The sequence below is a fragment of the Aquarana catesbeiana genome, linkage group LG04, assembly GCF_042186555.1.
Source record: "Aquarana catesbeiana isolate 2022-GZ linkage group LG04, ASM4218655v1, whole genome shotgun sequence".
Classification (NCBI taxonomy): Eukaryota; Metazoa; Chordata; class Amphibia; order Anura; family Ranidae; genus Aquarana; species Aquarana catesbeiana.
Window position 1 is genome coordinate 640,146,419 of NC_133327.1, and position 19,394 is coordinate 640,165,812.

General features: G+C 45.2%; 1 protein-coding gene across 3 annotated transcripts in view; it reads right to left on the bottom strand.

Moving 5' to 3' along the window:
• Nucleotides 1–18,346, bottom strand: part of LOC141140876 (putative deoxyribonuclease tatdn3-B) — a 32,561-nt gene extending 14,215 nt beyond the window's left edge. The window contains exons 1-5 of one of the 3 annotated variants that reach the window (XM_073628404.1): nt 18,147–18,346; nt 14,497–14,529; nt 10,522–10,595; nt 3,615–3,699; nt 1,104–1,166 (exon numbers count right to left, since the gene is read on the bottom strand). In XM_073628404.1, coding sequence (XP_073484505.1) covers nt 1,104–1,166; nt 3,615–3,699; nt 10,522–10,595; nt 14,497–14,529; nt 18,147–18,209 — 318 coding nt within the window. In that variant the 5' untranslated portion in view covers nt 18,210–18,346. The remainder of the gene's footprint in view (nt 1–1,103; nt 1,167–3,614; nt 3,700–10,521; nt 10,596–14,496; nt 14,530–18,146) is intronic. The other 2 variants (XM_073628405.1, XM_073628406.1) reach the window with 2 other exon arrangements.
• Nucleotides 18,347–19,394: the final 1,048 nt, after the last annotated feature.

The following is a 19,394-nucleotide window of genomic DNA, read 5'->3' on the forward strand; positions in this document are numbered from 1 at the left end:
GGGATTTAGGAAAATATGCTCCACCCACTACATTGACGTGGGGGAGGGATTCAGGAGAAAATGCTCCACCCACTACATTGACCAGGGGAGAGATTCAGGAGAAAATGCTCCACTCACTACACAGACCATGGGAGGGTTTTAGGAAAATATGTTCCACCCACTACATTGACCGGGGGAGGGATTCAGAAAAAAATGCTCCACCCACTACATTGACCGGGGGAGGGATTCAGGAGAAAATGCTCCACCCACTACACAGACCAGGGGAGGGATTCAGGAGAAAATGCTCCACCCACTACACTGACCGGGGGGAGGGAATTAACCAGGGGAGGGATTCGGGAGAAAATGCTCCACCCACTACATTGACCGGGAGAGGGATTCAAGAGAAAATGCTCCATCCACTACATGGAGCGGGGGAGGGGGGGGGGGAATTCAGGAGAAAATGCTCCACCCACTACACAGACCAGGGGAGGGATTCAGGAGAAAATTCTCCACCCACTACACAGACCAGGGGAGGGATTTAGGAAAATATGCTCCACCCACACAGCAACACAATACTGTAAATGTAATGTTGCAGTGGATTAGGGACGGGGGTGTGAACTCTCACAGGCCTCTACATACAATGGTCACAGACCTTCCCCTGTATTCTACAGGTAATAGATAAATTTGCAACACAATTGGTCACCAGAAATATAACTTTATTAAAATTTTTATTACAAATAAACTTCAATTGGTTTAATCACTATTATAATTTAAAGTTTAACCCCTATTAAAAAGGTATAAAAGTTGCTCTCTGCAACACGGTGATAATGTAACTGCTACACTTACAAGATACTATATGGGTTTGCACAGGCAGTTTGGTGCATAAAAAGTATATATTTATTATAATTTGTGGCTAGTGAGAAATAGATTTGAATGGAAATTTGTGTGCCTGGAGTTCAGCTTTAATTTCCATACCTGCAGCAAATAGTTGTAGTTCAATATTCTGATGAAACATGACAGTGTCTAATCTGGGGGTCATTCAGAGGATCCCATCAAGGAATTCTCACACAGCAAAATCTCTGACAATACACAAAACCTAAAATGGTATATTAGATATTCTGTACCTCACCAATTGCAACCAATTCATCCTTGTAGAGCTCAATTAAAGGCAAAGCATCTTCTAAGTCCTAGAGGATAAAATAACGTTCACTATCACATCTAAAAAATCTTTATTTTCCAAGTATTTAAGTATTTTTATTTATGAAAATAATGGCTGACGAAAGCTGCTTAAAGGATCACCCCATTCACTAAACTGGTATTTGGGTTCTAGGTGGGGTCTGGACTGAGTTGCCCGGTTTACTCCTAAACTTATTGTGGATTCCAGTGGTTGGAGGTCCCTGCCATGGTTTCCAGATGTTCCTTTTGCATCTGTTGCTTCTCCATCATAAGAAATAAAAAAAAAATCAATCAGTCAATGGGAAGAGTTGGACATCTTATTAGAAGGTGAGCAGACCTGGGAAGTCAAGCACAGAGATCTTTTCCCTGGAGTCCCAAGAGGTGTAAGAATTTAAGGACTCCCCAGTCATGAAACACAAGTAAAGCGCTCAAATGAACTCCCTAAGGCCCCTTTCACACAGGCGCTTCCATTGGACGGACTCCGCTTGCTCATCGGTGACATGTCCGCTAACATCCGCCGCTATGCGATCCTGTCCGCCAAATCCAGACGGATGTTGGTCCTATTTTCTGCATAGTAAACGGAGATGGACAAAGTCCCGCTCTCCTCTATGGGGAGATCAGGTGAAAATGGACCGCCTGTCTGTTTTCATCCGATCCGTCAGACGGATGGAAAATAGGACCTCCATATGTCTGGATTTGGCAGACAGGATCAGATCATATAGGATAGCAGCAGATGTCAGCGGACATGTCACTGCTGATATCCGCCACTCCACAGAAGTGAATGCAGGATCCGATCAGGTCCGCCTGAAAAACTGACAGACAGATATGTTCGGACAGCCTGTGCGAAAGGGGCCCCAAAAAGTAACGATAAGTAATGGGCTCTGAATATTCTATGTGTGAGGATAGTTCAGGGAGGGTATATCTGTTATACACACAAGGCAGTAGCTTCCAGGGTAAAACAAGTTTATTAAATGAAATAACACCAAGAAAAACATTCCATAATAATAGTATCTTATATGGTGCTTGGTGTCCAACAATGAAGCACAGGGATATGGCAATGTTCCAATGATGACAAAAGGGATAGCAATATGCCAAAACATCAAATGTGCCGATCTCGATGCAGAAGGTGGGGAAACACACTACCATCCCCGCTCCAGGATGGTCGCTGGCAGCGGCAAGGATGCGCATCACCAGAAGTGATGTCACCAGGAATCGGAAGTCATCGGCCGGGATCGGAGAACATGCTTTAGGGCACCAGGAATTGATACTGTCCCCCCTAATTTGGTATAGTAAATCCTCCCCTTTAAGCAAATGGTTTAGAATTACAATATCAATTCCAATATAAATGCTCTAATATGGAATACAGATTAAGAAGTTGGAGTCCCTCCTTAAGTGAGAAAGTAGACCCCTGCATATAAGCTAATCTATATCTTCTGGCCATCAGAACCCTACCATATAAATATACCTCTAACCCTTTAAATGCTGGAGTTTACTCTTGATAGCTAAATAGGAATTAGCCCCATGGTTCATATATTTTTATTCGCTTTATACATTTTATTTGTCTTTTATATGACTGATTGTACTATTATAAGACGTTTATAAGCAAGAGAGTTTATGTATATTGTGTTGAATGCCAGCTTGCTGAAACCTATGCAAGTGTTAACGAAGCCCAGGGTATATTACGGACGGAGTGCACCATCATGGCGCAGCTCCTGATAAAGTCACAGTGACGAAACGCATTGGGCTGGACTTGCTGGTGTCACTTCCGTCTGTCTGGTTCCGGACTGTGGAACGCAAAACGCTTCTTGGATTACATGAGCATGTAGCTTATGTAATGTGAGCATTTTGACTATGTGAGTAGAAAATTGTATGTTTTTTAATACTTTTAATAAACAGAATCACGCTATGGGATGTTGTTTGGCTTCTATTTCCCTCCACATGTATGCAAATGATGGAGTATTGCTTGTAAAGGAGGTGTCCCATTCAATATAAGGGATACATGGGGGCAGTCAAAGGAAAAGCTGTTTGATTTTGCACAAAACTTACCTTTCTGGTGAGTGGGCAACACAAAGGAGGGGGAGCACGCAGTGTTGCAATTTAAAGCACAGACCCTATGAATTTTGAAGCACTGAGCACTTTTTGAAACACATGAACTTTATTAATCTTATTAAATGTATATGAATTCATTTGAAGCATGTAGCACTTTATTATGTGATTTATAGTTTATTGAGTTTTATAATGAGTTTATCTGAGCATTCTGAGCACTTTATCACACATGTGAAAATAGTGCAGCACATATTTGGTGGCATTGATATTCAGATTAACCCTTCACGGTGTAATCATAGTGCAGGCAGCTATAAGGAAATACACATCATAGCGCGGGGTTTATTGTTTTTTAATGTTCCTACACAGTAGAAGTTGGTAATATCTGGTTAATAATAAATTGTAAAGCATCTTACCTGAAGGGTGGCACTGCGTTGTTGCTCTGAGGTTTCCGTTTGCACTGGGTGCACTCCTAAACATGGAAATACCAGTCCCGCATTCCTGTATATAGTCAGGCACTGGATAAACAACATGACCGCCTTATAATTTTACATCTGTGCTACTAAACAAAGCCACTGCCTAAGGCTACTTTCACACTGGGGTGGGGGCAGGAGGGGGGGCAGGGTGGCATTAATCGGTAACAGGGCTTTTCGTGCCGCTAGCGAGGCGCTTTTAACCCACGCTATCGGCTGAATAAAGGGTTAAAAGTGCCTGCAAATCGCCGCTGCCAAAGCGCTTTCCAGGCGCTTCGGTAGTGCTGCCCATGCATGCACTACTTTTTTTCAGTACAGCCAGAGTCACTGCACAGCTGCCAATTGAACTTTATGAAATGTCTGTGCGACATTTCAATAAAGTTTGTTAAAAAAAAAAAAAAAAAAAAAGGGAACAGAGCAGTACAGTGTGGTGATCCCGCTGAACTGCACTGCACACCAGCTGCTGTTACAATGCAGCAGCTGGTGTGAACGGACCATAAAGGTACATCATATATTCATCTTTTGGTGCTTTCAGTTAAAGTGATTGTAAAGTCTCGTTTTTTTTTTTTTAGTTAAAAATAACAAACATGTTATACTTACCTCCTCTGTTACAGTGGTTTTGCACAGAGCAGCCCAGATCCTCCTCTTCTCGCATCCCTCTTGGGTGCTCCTGGTCCCTCCCTCCTGTTTAGTGCTCCTACAGCAAGCAGCTTGCTATGGGGGCACCCAAGCTGAGCTGCAGCTTCCCGTGTCCATTCAGACACGGAGCCATGGCGCAGCCCCACCCCCTTTCTCTCCTTTTTGGCTAACAGCAGCAAGAGCCAATGGCGGTACACTGCTGTCTCAGCCAATGAGGATTGGAGTCCCAGGCAGCCGAGACACTCCTGCAACATCGCTGGATCTAGTAAGTATTAGGGGGACTGAAGGCGGCTGCTGCACACAGAAGGCTTTTTATCTTAACCACTTGCCGACGCACATATACGGCGGCAGAATGGCACGGGCAGGCAGAATCACGTACCCATACGTGATCTGCCTCCCGCGGGCGGGGGGTCCGATCGGACCCCCCCCCCCGGTGCCAGCGGCGGTCGGCATTTGACTGGGAGCGTCGGGAGGCGAGGGGGAGACCATCCGATCGTGGCCCCCCCCTCGCGATCGCTCCCAGCCAATCGGAATCCTCCCCTGCCTGTGTGTAGTTTCACACAGGCAGAGGATGTGATGTCATCTCTCCTCGGCTTGGCAGTTTCCGTCCCAGCGCCGAGGAGAGAAGACATGTGAGTGCACAACACACACACACACACAGTAGAACATGCCAGGCATACTTTACACCCCCGATCGCCCCCCGATCACCCCCCCCCCTGTCACAAACTGACAGCAAGCAGTATTTTTTTTTTTTCTGATTACTGCATGGTGTCAGTTTGTGACAGTTACAGTGTTAGGGCAGTGAGTATTACCCCCCTGTAGGTCTAGGATACCCCCCTAACCAGCCCTAATAAAGTTTTAACCCCTTGATCACCCCCTGTCACCAGTGTCACTAAGCGATCATTTTTCTGATCGCTGTATTAGTGTCGCTGGTGACGCTAGTTAGGGAGCGTTTTATAGCGTCAGGGACCCCCATATACTATCTAATAAATGTTTTAACCCCTTGATTGCCCCCTAGTTAACCCTTTCACCACTGATCACTGTATAACCGTTACGGGTGACGCTGGTTAGTTCGTTTATTTTTTATAGTGTCAGGGCACCCGCCGTTTATTACCGAATAAAGGTTTAGCCCCCTGATCGCCTGGCGGTGATATGCGTCGCCCCAGGCAGCGTCAGATTAGCGCCAGTACCGTTAACACCCACGCACGCGGCATACGCCTCCCTTAGTGGTATAGTATCTGTACGGATCAATATCTGATCTGATCAGATCTATACTAGCGTCCCCAGCAGTTTAGGGTTCCCAAAAACGCAGTGTTAGCGAGATCAGCCCAGATACCTGCTAGCACCTGTGTTTTTCCCCTCTGCCCGGCCCAGCCCACCCAAGTGCAGTATCGATCGATCACTGTCACTTACAAAACACTAAACGCATAACTGCAGCGTTCACAGAGTCAGGCCTGATCCCTGCGATCGCTAACAGTTTTCTTGGTAGCGTTTTGGTGAACTGGCAAGCACCAGCCCCAGGCAGCGTCAGGTTAGCGCCAGTACCGCTAACACCCACGCACCGTACACCTCCCTTAGTGGTATAGTATCTGATCAAATCAATATCTGATCCGATCAGATCTATACTAGCGTCCCCAGCAGTTTAGGGTTCCCACAAACGCAGTGTTAGCAAGATCAGCCCAGATACCTGCTAGCACCTGCGTTTTGCCCCTCTGCCCGGCCCAGCCCAGCCCACCCAAGTGCAGTATCGATCGATCATTGTCACTTACAAAACACTAAACGCATAACTGCAGCGTTCGCAGAGTCAGGCCTGATCCCTGCGATCGCTAACAGTTTTTTTTGTAGCGTTTTGGTGAACTGGCAAGCACCAGCGGCCTAGTACACCCCGGTCGTAGTCAAACCAGCGCTGCAGTAACACTTTGTGACGTGGCGAGTCCCATAAGTGCAGTTCAAGCTGGTGAGGTGGCAAGCACAAGTAGTGTCCCGCTGCCACCAAAAAGACAAACACAGGCCCGTCGTGCCCATAGTGCCCTTCCTGCTGCATTCGCCAATCCTAATTGGGAACCCACCGCTTCTGCAGCGCCCGTACTTCCCCCATTCACATCCCCAACCAAATGCAGTCGGCTGCATGAGAGGCATTTTCTTTATGTCCTCCCGAGTACCCCTACCCAACGAACCCCCCCAAAAAAGATTTCGTGTCTGCAGCAAGCGCGGATATAGGCGTGACACCCACTATTATTGTCCCTCCTGTCCTGACAATCCTGGTCTTTGCATTGGTGAATGTTTTGAACGCTACCATTCACTAGTTGAGTATTAGCGTAGGGTACAGCATTGCACAGACTAGGCACACTTTCACAGGGTCTCCCAAGATGCCATCGCATTTTGAGAGACCCGAACCTGGAACCGGTTACAGTTATAAAAGTTAGTTACAGAAAAAAGTGTAAAAAAAAAAAAAACACATACAAAAATATAAAATAAAAAAAAAATAGTTGTCGTTTTATTGTTCTCTCTCTCTCTATTCTCTCTCTCTTGTTCTGCTCTTTTTTACTGTATTCTATTCTCCAATGTTTTATTGTTATTATGTTTTATCATGTTTGCTTTTCAGATATGCAATTTTTTATACCTTACCGTTTACTGTGTTTTATTGTTAACCATTTTTTTGTCTTCAGGTACGCCATTCACGACTTTGAGTGGTTATACCAGAATGATGCCTGCAGGTTTAGGTATCATCTTGGTATCATTCTTTTCAGCCAGCGATCGGCTTTCATGTAAAAGCAATCCTAGCAGCTAATTAGCCTCTAGACTGCTTTTACAAGCAGTGGGAGGGAATGCCCCCCCCCCCCAACGTCTTCCGTGTTTTTCTCTGGCTCTCCTGTCTCAACAGGGAACCTGAGAATGCAGCCGGTGATTCAGCCAGCTGACCATAGAGCTGATCAGAGACCAGAGTGGCTCCAAACATCTCTATGGCCTAAGAAAGCTACGAGCATTTTATGACTTAGATTTCGCCGGATGTAAACAGCGCCATTGGGAAATTGGGAAAGCATTTTATCACACCGATCTTGGTGTGGTCAGATGCTTTGAGGGCAGAGGAGAAATCTAGGGTCTAATAGACCCCAATTTTTGCAAAAAAGAGTACCTGTCACTACCTATTGCTATGATAGGGGATATTTACATTCCCTGAGATAACAATAAAAATGATTTAAAAAAAAAAAAAAGAATGAAAGGAACAGTTTAAAAATAAGATAAAAAAATAATAATAATAAAGAAAAAAAAAAAAGCACCCCTGTCCCCCCTACTCTCGCGCTAAGGCGAACGCAAGCGTCGGTCTGGCGTCAAATGTAAACAGCAATTGCACCATGCATGTGAGGTATCACCGCGAACGTCAGATCGAGGGCAGTAATTTTAGCAGTAGACCTCCTCTGTAAATCTAAAGTGGTAACCTGTAAAGGCTTTTAAAGGCTTTTAAAAATGTATTTAGTTTGTCGCCACTGCACGTTTGTGCGCAATTTTAAAGCATGTCATGTTTGGTATCCATGTACTCGGCCTAAGATCATCTTTTTTATTTCATCAAACATTTGGGCAATATAGTGTGTTTTAGTGCATTAAAATTTAAAAAAGTGTGTTTTGTCCCCAAAAAATGCGTTTGAAAAATCGCTGCGCAAATACTGTGTGAAAAAAAAAAATGAAACACCCACCATTTTAATCTGTAGGGCATTTGCTTTAAAAAATATATAATGTTTGGGGGTTCAAAGTAATTTTCTTGCAAAAAAAAATTATTTTTTTATGTAATCAAAAAGTGTCAGAAAGGGCTTTGTCTTCAAGTGGTTAGAAGAGTGGGTGATGTGTGACATAAGCTTCTAAATGTTGTGCATAAAATGCCAGGACAGTTCAAAACCCCCCCAAATGACCCCATTTTGGAAAGTAGACACCCCAAGCTATTTGCTGAGAGGCATGTCGAGTCCATGGAATATTTTATATTGTGACACAAGTTGCGGGAAAGAGACAATTTTTTATTTTTTTTTATTTTTTTTTGTGCAAAGTTGTCACTAAATGATATATTGCTCAAACATGCCATGGGAATATGTGAAATTACACCCCAAAATACATTCTGTTGCTTCTCCCGAGCACGGGGATACCACGTGTGAGACTTTTTGGGAGCCTAGCCGCGTACGGGACCCCGAAAACCAAGCACCGCCTTCAGGCTTTCTAAGGCCGTAAATGTTTGATTTCACTCTTCACTGCCTATCACAGTTTCGGAGGCCATGGAATGCCCAGGTGGCAAAAAACCCCCCCAAATGACCCCATTTTGGAAAGTAGACACCCCAAGCTATTTGATGAGAGGTATAGTGAGTATTTTGCAGACCTCACTTTTTGTCACAAAGTTTTGAAAATTGAAAAAAGAAAAAAAAAAATTTTTTTTTCTCGTCTTTCTTTATTTTCAAAAACAAATGAGAGCTACAAAATACTCACCATGCCTCTCAGCAAATAGCTTGGGGTGTCTACTTTCCAAAATGGGGTCATTTGGGGGGGGGTTTGTGCCACCTGGGCATTCCATGGCCTCCGAAACTGTGATAGGTAGTGAGGAGTAAAATCAAAAATGTACGCCCTTAGAAATCCTGAAGGCAGTGATTGGTTTTCGGGGTCCCGTACGCGGCTAGGCTCCCAAAAAGTCCCACACATGTGGTATTCCCGTACTCAGGAGAAGCAGCTAAATGTATTTTGGGGTGCAATTCCACATATGCCCATGGCCTGTGTGAGCAATATATCATTTAGTGACAACTTTTTGTAATTTTTTTTTTTTTTTTTTTGTCATTATTCAATCACTTGGGACAAAAAAAATGAATATTCAATGGGCTCAACATGCCTCTCAGCAATTTCCTTGGGGTGTCTACTATCCAAAATGGGGTTATTTGTGGGGGTTTTGTACTGCCCTGCCATTTTAGCACCTCAAGAAACGACATAGGCAGTCATAAATTAAAGGCTGTGTAAATTCCAGGAAATGTACCCTAGTTTGTAGGCGCTATAACTTTTGCGCAAACCAATAAATATACACTTATTGACATTTTTTCTACCAAAGACATGTGGCCGAATACATTTTGGCCTAAATGTATGACTAAAATTGAGTTTATTGGATTTTTTTTAGAACAAAAAGTAGAAAATATCATTTTTTTTCAAAATTTTCGGTCTTTTTCCGTGTATAGCGCAAAAAATAAAAACGGCAGAGGTGATCAAATACCATCAAAAGAAAGCTCTATTTGTGGAAAGAAAAGGACGCAAATTTCGTTTGGGTACAGCATTGCATGACCGCGCAATTAGCAGTTAAAGCGACGCAGTGCCAAATTGTAAAAAGTGCTCTGGTCAGGAAGGGGGTAAAACCTTCCGGGGCTGAAGTGGTTAATGCCTATAATGCATGAAGATAAAAACCTTCTGCCTTTACAACCACTTTAAATAAATTAAAAATAAGCACAAGGGACAGTACTTACATTGCATGAGAAGTGTCCTTTATAATGGTAGCTGCTCTCCATCCAAAAAAGCGCTGTATGAAATGAGGAGGTGGACCCTTTATTCATCTGCCTGTCCTCCATTAACAAATCGCTTTTTATTACTGGAGGATAGAATACGGCTTCTATGAATTTAGGGAGAGGAGAATGACAATAAAGAGGAGCTCCAGTCATATCTGTGTTTATTAAAAGTCAGCAGCTACAAAAACCTGTAGCTGCCAACCTAATAAACATACACTCACCTGTCCCAGAATCCATCGATGTGCTCACCTGAGCTGTGCTCTGTGTTCTGTCCCTGGCACCTTATCTCAACTGTGCGCACCTGGCTGTGACAGCTTGCGGCTTCACAGCCGGGTGCCCACTGCGCATGCGCGAGCCACGCATTCTGAATGGTCCTGCAGCCTTCTGGGACCTGTAATGTGTCCCAGAAGATTATGGGGGGTTGGGTCGAAGTTCTGGTCACCTATGCTATCTGAGCGGAAGTGGGAGTGGGCACCTGTCAAAACCAGCCCCCCCCCCCAAAAAAGTGCCAATTCGTAAAGAGTTGGGGGGAGGAGGCCTTAAAGCATAATTCCCCTTTTGGGTGAAGCTCCGCTTTAATCCTGTCGCTTTGCCCTGCATGACTACAAGGCAGGTTTACTATAAATACAGACTTTGGGTGGAGTTGGCCTTTAATAGATACATATGATGTACAGATACTTTAGTCTTACCTTCTAGAAAGCTGAATTAATTTTTCGAATTCTGCAGCATGCTCTGCCACCGCCACTAGAGCCCGGACCCCAGCCTGAAAGCCAGAAAAAGGCCCAAAAATATGAAACATGGTAGTCATTTTTAAACAGGGCATAGTGCTGTCAGAGAAGACCATGATACAGGGTCACTGTGTGCCCGGGAGAACATACCAGCTCTATTCACATTGACCCCAATTTACTAAAGGAGTAGACCATTTTAATTTTTAAACTATTAACTTTGCAAAGAATGCCCAATATATACAGTGGGGATGGAAAGTATTCAGACCCCCTTAAATTTTTCGCTCTTTGTTATATTGCAGCCATTTGCTAAAATCATTTAAGTTCATTTTTTTTCCTCATTAATGTACACACAACACCCCATATTGACAGAAAAACACAGAATTGTTGACATTTTTGCAGATTTATTAAAAAAGAAAAACTGAAATAATCACATGGTCTGAAGTATTCAGACCCTTTGCTCAGTATTTAGTAGAAGCACCCTTTTGATCTAATACAGCCATGAGTCTTTTTGGGAAAGATGCAACAAGTTTTTCACACCTGGATTTGGGGATCCTCTGCCATTCCTCCTTGCAGATCCTCTCCAGTTCTGTCAGGTTGGATGGTAAACGTTGGTGGACAGCCATTTTTAGGTCTCTCCAGAGATGCTCAATTGGGTTTAAGTCAGGGCTCTGGCTGGGCCATTTAAGAACGGTCACGGAGTTGTTGTGAAGTCACTCCTTCGTTATTTTAGCTGTGTGCTTAGGGTCATTGTCTTGTTGGAAGGTAAACCTTTGGCCCAGTCTGAGGTCCTGAGCACTCTGGAGAAGGTTTTCATTCAGGATAACCCTGTACTTGGCCGCATTCATCTTTCCCTCGATTGCAACCAGTCGTCCTGTCCCTGCAACTGAAAAACACCCCCACAGCATGATGCTGCCACCACCATGCTTCACTGTTGGGACTGTATTGGACAGGTTATGAGCAGTGCCTGGTTCTCTCCACACATACCACTTAGAATTAAGGCCAAAAAGTTCTATCTTGGTCTCATCAGACCAAAGAATCTTATTTCTCACCATCTTGGAGTCCTTCAGGTGTTTTTTTAGCAAATTCCATGCGGGCTTTCATGTGTCTTGCACTGAGGAGAGGCTTCCGTTGGGCCACTCTGCCATAAAGCCCCGATTGGTGGAGGGCTGCAGTGATCGTTGACTTTCTACAACTTTCTCCCATCTCCCGACTGCATCTCTGGAGCTCAGCCACAGTGATCTTTGGGTTCTTCTTTACCTCTCTCACCAAGGCTCTACTCCCCCAATAGCTCAGTTTGGCCGGACAGCCAGCTCTAGGAAGGGTTCTGGTCGTCCCAAATGTCTTCCATTTAAGGATTATGGAGGCCACTGTGCTCTTAGGAACCTTAAGTGCAGCAGAAATTTTTGTAACCTTGGCCAGATCTGTGCCTTGCCACAATTCTGTCTCTGAGCTCTTCAGGCAGTTCCTTTGACCTCATGATTCTCATTTGCACTGACATGCACCGTGAGCTGTAAGGTCTTATATAGACAGGTGTGTGGCTTTTCTAATCAAGTCCAATCAATATAATCAAACACAGCTGGACTCAAATGAAAGTGTAGAACCATCTCAAGGATGATCAGAAGAAATGGACAGCACCTGAGTTAAATATATGAGTGTCACAGCAAAGGGTCTGAATACTTAGGACCATGTGATATTTCAGTTTTTCTTTTTTAATAAATCTGCAAAAATGTCAACAATTCTGTATTTTTCTGTCAATATAGGGTGCTGTGTGTACATTAACGAGGAAAAAAAGGAACTTAAATGATTTTAGCAAATGGCTGCAACATAACAGAGTGAAAAATTTAAGGGGGTCTGAATACTTTCCGTCCCCACTGTGTGTGTGTGTATGTATATATATATATATATATATATATATATATATATATATATATATATATATATATATATATATATATATATATATATATATATATATATATTTTCTTATGTTAGCATAATTGGATAATGAAAGTCAGTACAGCTTCACCTCATTCACTAAGCTAAGTGAAAATTCCCTTTGCAAAAAGAAAATGTCCCCAGCTTAGCAAACAAGGTGAAGCTGGGCTGATTTGAATCATCCAATCATGTGTCAGCAAAAATCCTTTTACATTCGTATGACTGGGTATTTTTGCTAAGTGAATTTTTATTTTTTCTCACCTCATTCACTTTTTAAAAGACTAAGATAAATGGAAATGCATTATGGAATTGAACATGCTCTACCCCATAGTGAACTGGAAGTAAATTAGCTCATGTCTCCAGTACACCAAGACAGCTTTACTAGCCACTGTATAATCTTTTCCTTTATGGCTTCTCTATACATGCAGCAGCCCTCAGAGGAACGATCCACAGCGGAGGCATTATCTTGCCTCCTCGCCATCTGTTTTAACCCTTTAAAGCCCACAACACAATCCTATGCACTGCACATGGTTGCAGGGTGGCCCCATTAAATGGGCCATGCTCAACAGGAGGTACTGCTCAACGAACCTGCCAGAGGGTTTAATTCTTGCCATCACAACTGCAGCATGTGTAGATCCCTGGCTACTTCTTTTGTTTTTGTTTAAGGGGGAATGGTTGGGAGGGCTGTAAAAATGTGGCTATAATACGTATTTTTACTGCCCTCCCGAACCACAAGTGTAAATAAGACCTTTCTCTGCTGTGATCATTTCTACCAAACTAACAATTAGTCAAATGGCTAAAAATTAAGGGTGCACCGAATGGAAATTTTGGTGCCGAAACAGAAACCGAAAATGCAGGATGCACTTAGCCAAGTCTGAAACCGAAAATGACAGTTTTTAAAAAATATTTATATTTTTATATATAAATTGTATTATATTCGACTTTTTAATTATCATCAATTTAAATTAATAAGAATTTATTGTTGGCCATTATTGGCACCTTTAGTGCAAGAAAAGCTCAAGAAAAATGCAGTCTGCAGTCTCTAAACATCTCTTGTATCGTGTCCTCAGTCTAACCATCTCTTGCATCACATCTGCAATAACTTACTTAAACTTAAACATACTGCTAATAGTATTAGCAAAATTTCCATTTGGTGCACCTCTAGCATACATGATACAGGAGATGGCCAGAGACTGCAGACATGATACAAAAGATCAATGCAGCCTCACCAGTGCCCGCCAGATGCAGCCTCACCAGTGCCCGCCAGATGCAGCCTCACCAGTGCCCGTCAGATGCAGCCCCACCAGTGCCCGTCAGATGCAGCCCCACCAGTGCCCGTCAGATGCAGCCCCACCAGTGCCCGTCAGATGCAGCCCCACCAGTGCCCGTCAGATGCAGCCCCACCAGTGCCCGCCAGATGCAGCCCCACCAGTGACCGTCAGATGCAGCCCCACCAGTGACCGTCAGATGCAGCCCCACCAGTGACCGTCAGACGCAGCCTCACCAGTGCCCGTCAGATGCAGCCTCACCAGTGCCCGAATCGAAGTGGCGATCTCCCTCTGTGTTACGGAGCTGGATTTGAATTTCCCGGTGATACATCACACTGATTCAATCTCCCGGCATTGGATCAGTGTGCCGATTATCACAGGAGACAGGACATTGTTACTGCAGCTGCCCGGACAATTCAGCTCCGTGACAGAGGGAGATCGTCGCTCTGCACGAGGAGAGGAGGAGGGTGGAGAAGACTGACTGAGCAGCCAGACACCCCTACAATGTGTGGCACCCGAGGCAGACCCCGCCCCCTTTTAGGTGCCATTATCAGCACCTTTTCTTCTTTCAGCCGCATGCCGAAAACAACGTTTTTAGCCGATATGTTTCGGCGGGCCGAAGTTTTTTTGTACCACTACTAAAAATGGATAACAGCGGTCCAAAATCTAAGTAAAGTTGCTAAGCAATAGGTTTTAGCAGTTATATGTGTAAAGAAAATAAAACAATACTTACTGTTCTTGCTTCTTGCAAAATGTTATCGATGTCCTGCAATGTAAAGGAGCAATAAATGAATAGATGCACACACAAATTGTAGAAATTTTAAAGACGTTGGTATGTTATGAATTGGCACCAGGAGCAAAAAGCTGAAAGTTCTTACCTGTCAGAATTGCAGAGGGGAAAAAGAGACAAAAATAATCAGGGTAGGGTGCAATATTTCACAATCCACCGTCATGGATATTCAAAGATTTACGAATCTTGAAAAAGCAGTAAAAGCACCTAAAACTGAACCCTGTAGCTGCAGGCACTGAGAAGTAATTATTTCTCAAAGTTTACAGAGGTAAACACTTTCACTTTTATTTAGGCAACTCAGCTCACTCTGTATCTCCCAGCAGTGACTTTTCAGCATGACAGCCTTCTAATCTATAATGTAAACACAGAGCAGGTGCCCAGGAAGAGGGGTAGAGAGCAGAGTGCTGAGACTTAAACTTTGGGCAAATTTCTTTTCCCCATGCAGTGGGCCTGTGCCCGCATTGCATGGGTCCGCTTGTTTTTTCTAGGGGTCAGCAGAAAATTTATACTCACCTGATCTGCCAATCCTCCAAAAAAACGTGCTCCCCCACAGTGCAGCGGTGGACTATTCTAGGAGCCGCAGAGACTGGTCTTGTGCGGGGAGGATCGGCGGGTCAGGGAAGTACAGTATATCTCCGCTGTCCACTCCCCTAGTACAAAACGAGCGGCTAACCCGTGCAGTGCGGGCACAGTCCTACTGCACAGGTAAAAATAAATTGCCTGGAGTTTTCCTTTGACTTCACTGCTTCTATTGTAAACTCTAAGCCCCAACACCGATGTTACTTGTCATGCAATTTGACAGTTCCAAATTCCTTGACAAGTCGCACCCTATTGTCAACAATGGAACCGTTCAAAGCGGTGCGACTCAGACTTTGTGGTGCTGCATTGATTTTGAAAAAAAAAGATTCCTGCACTATTTTTTGCGATTTAAGACTTGTATAGCCATCTCTGTATGAAGTCGCACAGATGTCAGGCAAGACTGAAATTGCACTGACCTGTGGCATTGAAACCGTACTACTTTAAGTGAAGTAGCATCATTTCAAAGTCACATTCAGTGTGAACCAGGGCTAAAGGATTAGTTCACCTTTACTTTTCCCAAAAATTTCCCAATACATCACAGTGTCTTTAAAGGAGAAGTTCAGCCTGGGCTCGTTTGGCTGGGCTTCTCCACTGGGTCACAAGAGTGCAATTCGTTTTGCACTCCTGTGACCCGTTTTCAGCAGAGAACAGTTTGAAGTCCAACATTCTTCCCACTGACCCCCAACGTAGAGGGACATTCTTCCCACTGATCACCAATGTAGGGGGACATTCTTCCCACTGACCCCCAATGTAGGGGGACATTCTTCCCACTGACCCCCAATGTAGGGGGACATTCTTCCCACTGACCCCCAATGTAGGGGGACATTCTTCCCACTGACCCCCAATGTAGGGGGACATTCTTCCCACTGACCCCCAATGTAGGGGGACATTCTTCCCACTGACCATCAATGTAAGGGGACATTCTTCCCCCTGACCATCAATGTAAGGGGACATTCTTTCCACTGACCCCCAATGTAGGGGGACATTCTTCCCACTGACCCCCAATGTAGGGGGATATTCTTCCCACTGACCATCAATGTAAGGGGACATTCTTCCCACTGACCATCAATGTAAGGGGACATTCTTCCCACTGACCCCCAATGTAGGGGACATTCTTCCCACTGACCCCCAATGTAGGGGGACATTCTTCCCACTGACCCCCAATGTAGAGAGACATTCTTCCCACTGACCCCCAATGTAGAGGGACATTCTTCCCACTGACCACCAATGTAAGGGGACATTCTTCCCACTGACCACCAATATAAGGGGACATTCTTCCCACTGACCCCCAATGTAGGGGGACATTCCTCCCGCTGACCATCAATGTAAGGGGACATTCTTCCCACTGACCATCAATGTAAGGGGACATTCTTCCCACTGACCATCAATGTAAGGGGACATTCTTCCCACTGACCATCAATGTAAGGGGACATTCTTCCCACTGACCATCAATGTAAGGGGACATTCTTCCCACTGACCCCCAATGCAGGGGGACATTCCTCCCACTGACCCCTAATGCAGGGGGACATTCTTCCCACTGACCATGAATGTAGGGGGACATTCTTCCCACTGACCATGAATGTAGGGGGGACATTCTACCCACTGACCCCCAATGTAAGGGTACATTCTTCCCACTGACCCCCAATGTAAGGGTACATTCTTCCCACTGACCCCCAATGTAGGGGGACATTCTTCCCACTGACCATCAATGTAGGGGGACATTCTTCCCACTGACCATGAATGTAGGGGGGACATTCTACCCACTGACCCCCAATGTAAGGGTACATTCTTCCCACTGACCCCCAATGTAAGGGTACATTCTTCCCACTGACCCCCAATGTAGGGGGACATTCTTCCCACTGACCATCAATGTAGGGGGACATTCTTCCCACTGACCATGAATGTAGGGGGACATTCTTCCCACTGCCCCCCAACGTATGGGGACATTCTTCACACTGCCCCCCAACGTATGGGGACATTCTTCCCACTGACCATCAATGTAAGGGGACATTCTTCCCACTGACCCCCCATGTAGGGGGACATTCTTCCCACTGACCCCCCATGTAGGGGGACATTCTTCCCACTGACCCCCAATGTAAGGGGATATTCTTCCCACTGACCCCCCATGTAGGGGGATATTCTTCCCACTGACCCCCCCATGTAGGGGGACATTCTTCCCACTGACCCCCAATGTAAGGGCACATTCTTCCCACTGACCCCCAATGTAAGGGGACATTCTTCCCACTGACCCCCAATATAAGGGGACATTCTTCCCACTGACCTCCAATTTAAAGGGACACTACAATTTTCACTGTCGGCGTCTCTTTTCTGGCCATTACTATTATTCTTTTCATCCCATGATTGCTACTAAAAATAATTTGGTTGGATAGATAAGGGTACTCTTTTCTGGGTGTCAAATACTCAAACAGGTGTGTCACAATCCATATTGTTTCCCTTATTATTATCTGTAAAGATCTGATCACACTCATATGCCTTACACTGTAGATATAATAATGTTTAGCGGGGGGTTCCCTGAGACCTGGAGATTATTTCAGGGGTTCCTCTGCGGTAAGGTGGAGAACGTCTACTCCCAGGTTGTAGATAACAAGGAATTTGCCTCCTCCTATTCCTTCTTTATTGAACTGTATTATAATTGTACTGTCCCCCCATCTACATTGTAAATCGCTGCGTAAACTGTTGGCACTATATAAATCCTGCATAATATAATAATGCTCTCATACATACCTGTAATATTCCTGTCCTGGCTGCAATCCATGGCAGGATACATGGGGCAGATCGCTCTGTATGCTGCCATGTTGGCACCAGAAAAACCGCATATTTAAATATTGTCATTGGAAAATAAAAGTCAGCTGATCACATGATTGGCCGGGCCAGCAATGATTCAATCAATTTGGAATTGTCAGCCCCATACACCCCAGGGGAAGAGCTGTGTTACTGTGATAACTGCACATTACAGAAGCATGGAAGGAGAGAGCAATGAATAGGACTCTCACCTGATTAAATTCTGCAGCAGACAGGTGACAGTGACAGTCCACCATCCCCCCATTCAGCTCCATCGCAGTACAGGGGGGATCCTATCCGCCGAAGGAACTTATTCGGCAAGACACCGGCTCCCCGAGCAAGAACTTCCAGACATCTGTCAGTCTCCAGCTCAGCATGGACTCTCACTGCGCATGCGCCTCCCCAGCCACCAGCACCGCCCTCCATCTTTGTACACCCGTTCTTACAGACCTAGCGATATAAACGCCAAAATTGTAACTTTTATTCCGGTAAAACTAATTTTACTCGAGGTAACTGTATTAAAAAATGTCCTCTAAAAAGTGATTTGTGTTTTATTTCAAGTACTGGCAACTGTCCGGTGTAGTAAGATGGCGATTTTTCCGTTTTAGCAGGCAACTGGTTTTGGGATTGGGAGTAGCAAGATGGCGGCTGTCCGACTTCCGGTGCTCATTTGTACAGGGAAAAATACCGAAATATGTTGTGATGTTCGTTTGTAAAGAATGCTTAATAATATTCTAATACGTACAGAGTAATAACGATAGAAAAATATGAAAGCAAGCCGTCCCTTCAACCTACACGGAACGAATGTGTTAGGGACGGTTCCCGGGGGTGCAGATTTGGAAACGGAACTTCCGGCGCGGGGCTTTCCGGTTTTTGAAAATGGCGGCAAATGTTGACAGTCCGAAGCGAAGGAGTCTCCGCTTACAGGATACGAGAGTGGCCGCTGAGAACGGACCAGCTTCTTCCTCCTTCTCAGGGGCCCGGGGCCCCGCAGAGCTCAGGACTTCCGGTAATGCAAAGAGCCTGTCTGCGGAGAAGAGGAGGGCAGGCACAGAGAGACAGGAGGGGTCCCTAGGCAAGAGGAGAAGCGAAGAGCTACTCAGAAGGAAGCAAGACCCCATTAAAGGGACTCCTCAGGGTAAGAATGAAACAGACCAGGAGCCCAATAACAGAGCGCCCTCCACAGGAAGGAAGGAGAAAAGAGACTCAAAGAGCGCGCACCCCGAGGGGCCCAACGCTGCCGAGAGGGTGCACCCCAAAGGGCCCAACGCTGCCGAGAGGGCGCACCCCGAGGGGCCCAACGCTGCCGAGAGGGCGCACCCCGAGGGGCCCAACGCTGCCGAGAGGGCGCACCCCGAAGGGCCCAACGCTGCCGAGAGGGCGCACCCCGAGGGGCCCAACGCTGCCGAGAGGGCGCACCCCGAGGGGCCCAACGCTGCCGAGAGGGCGCACCCCGAGGG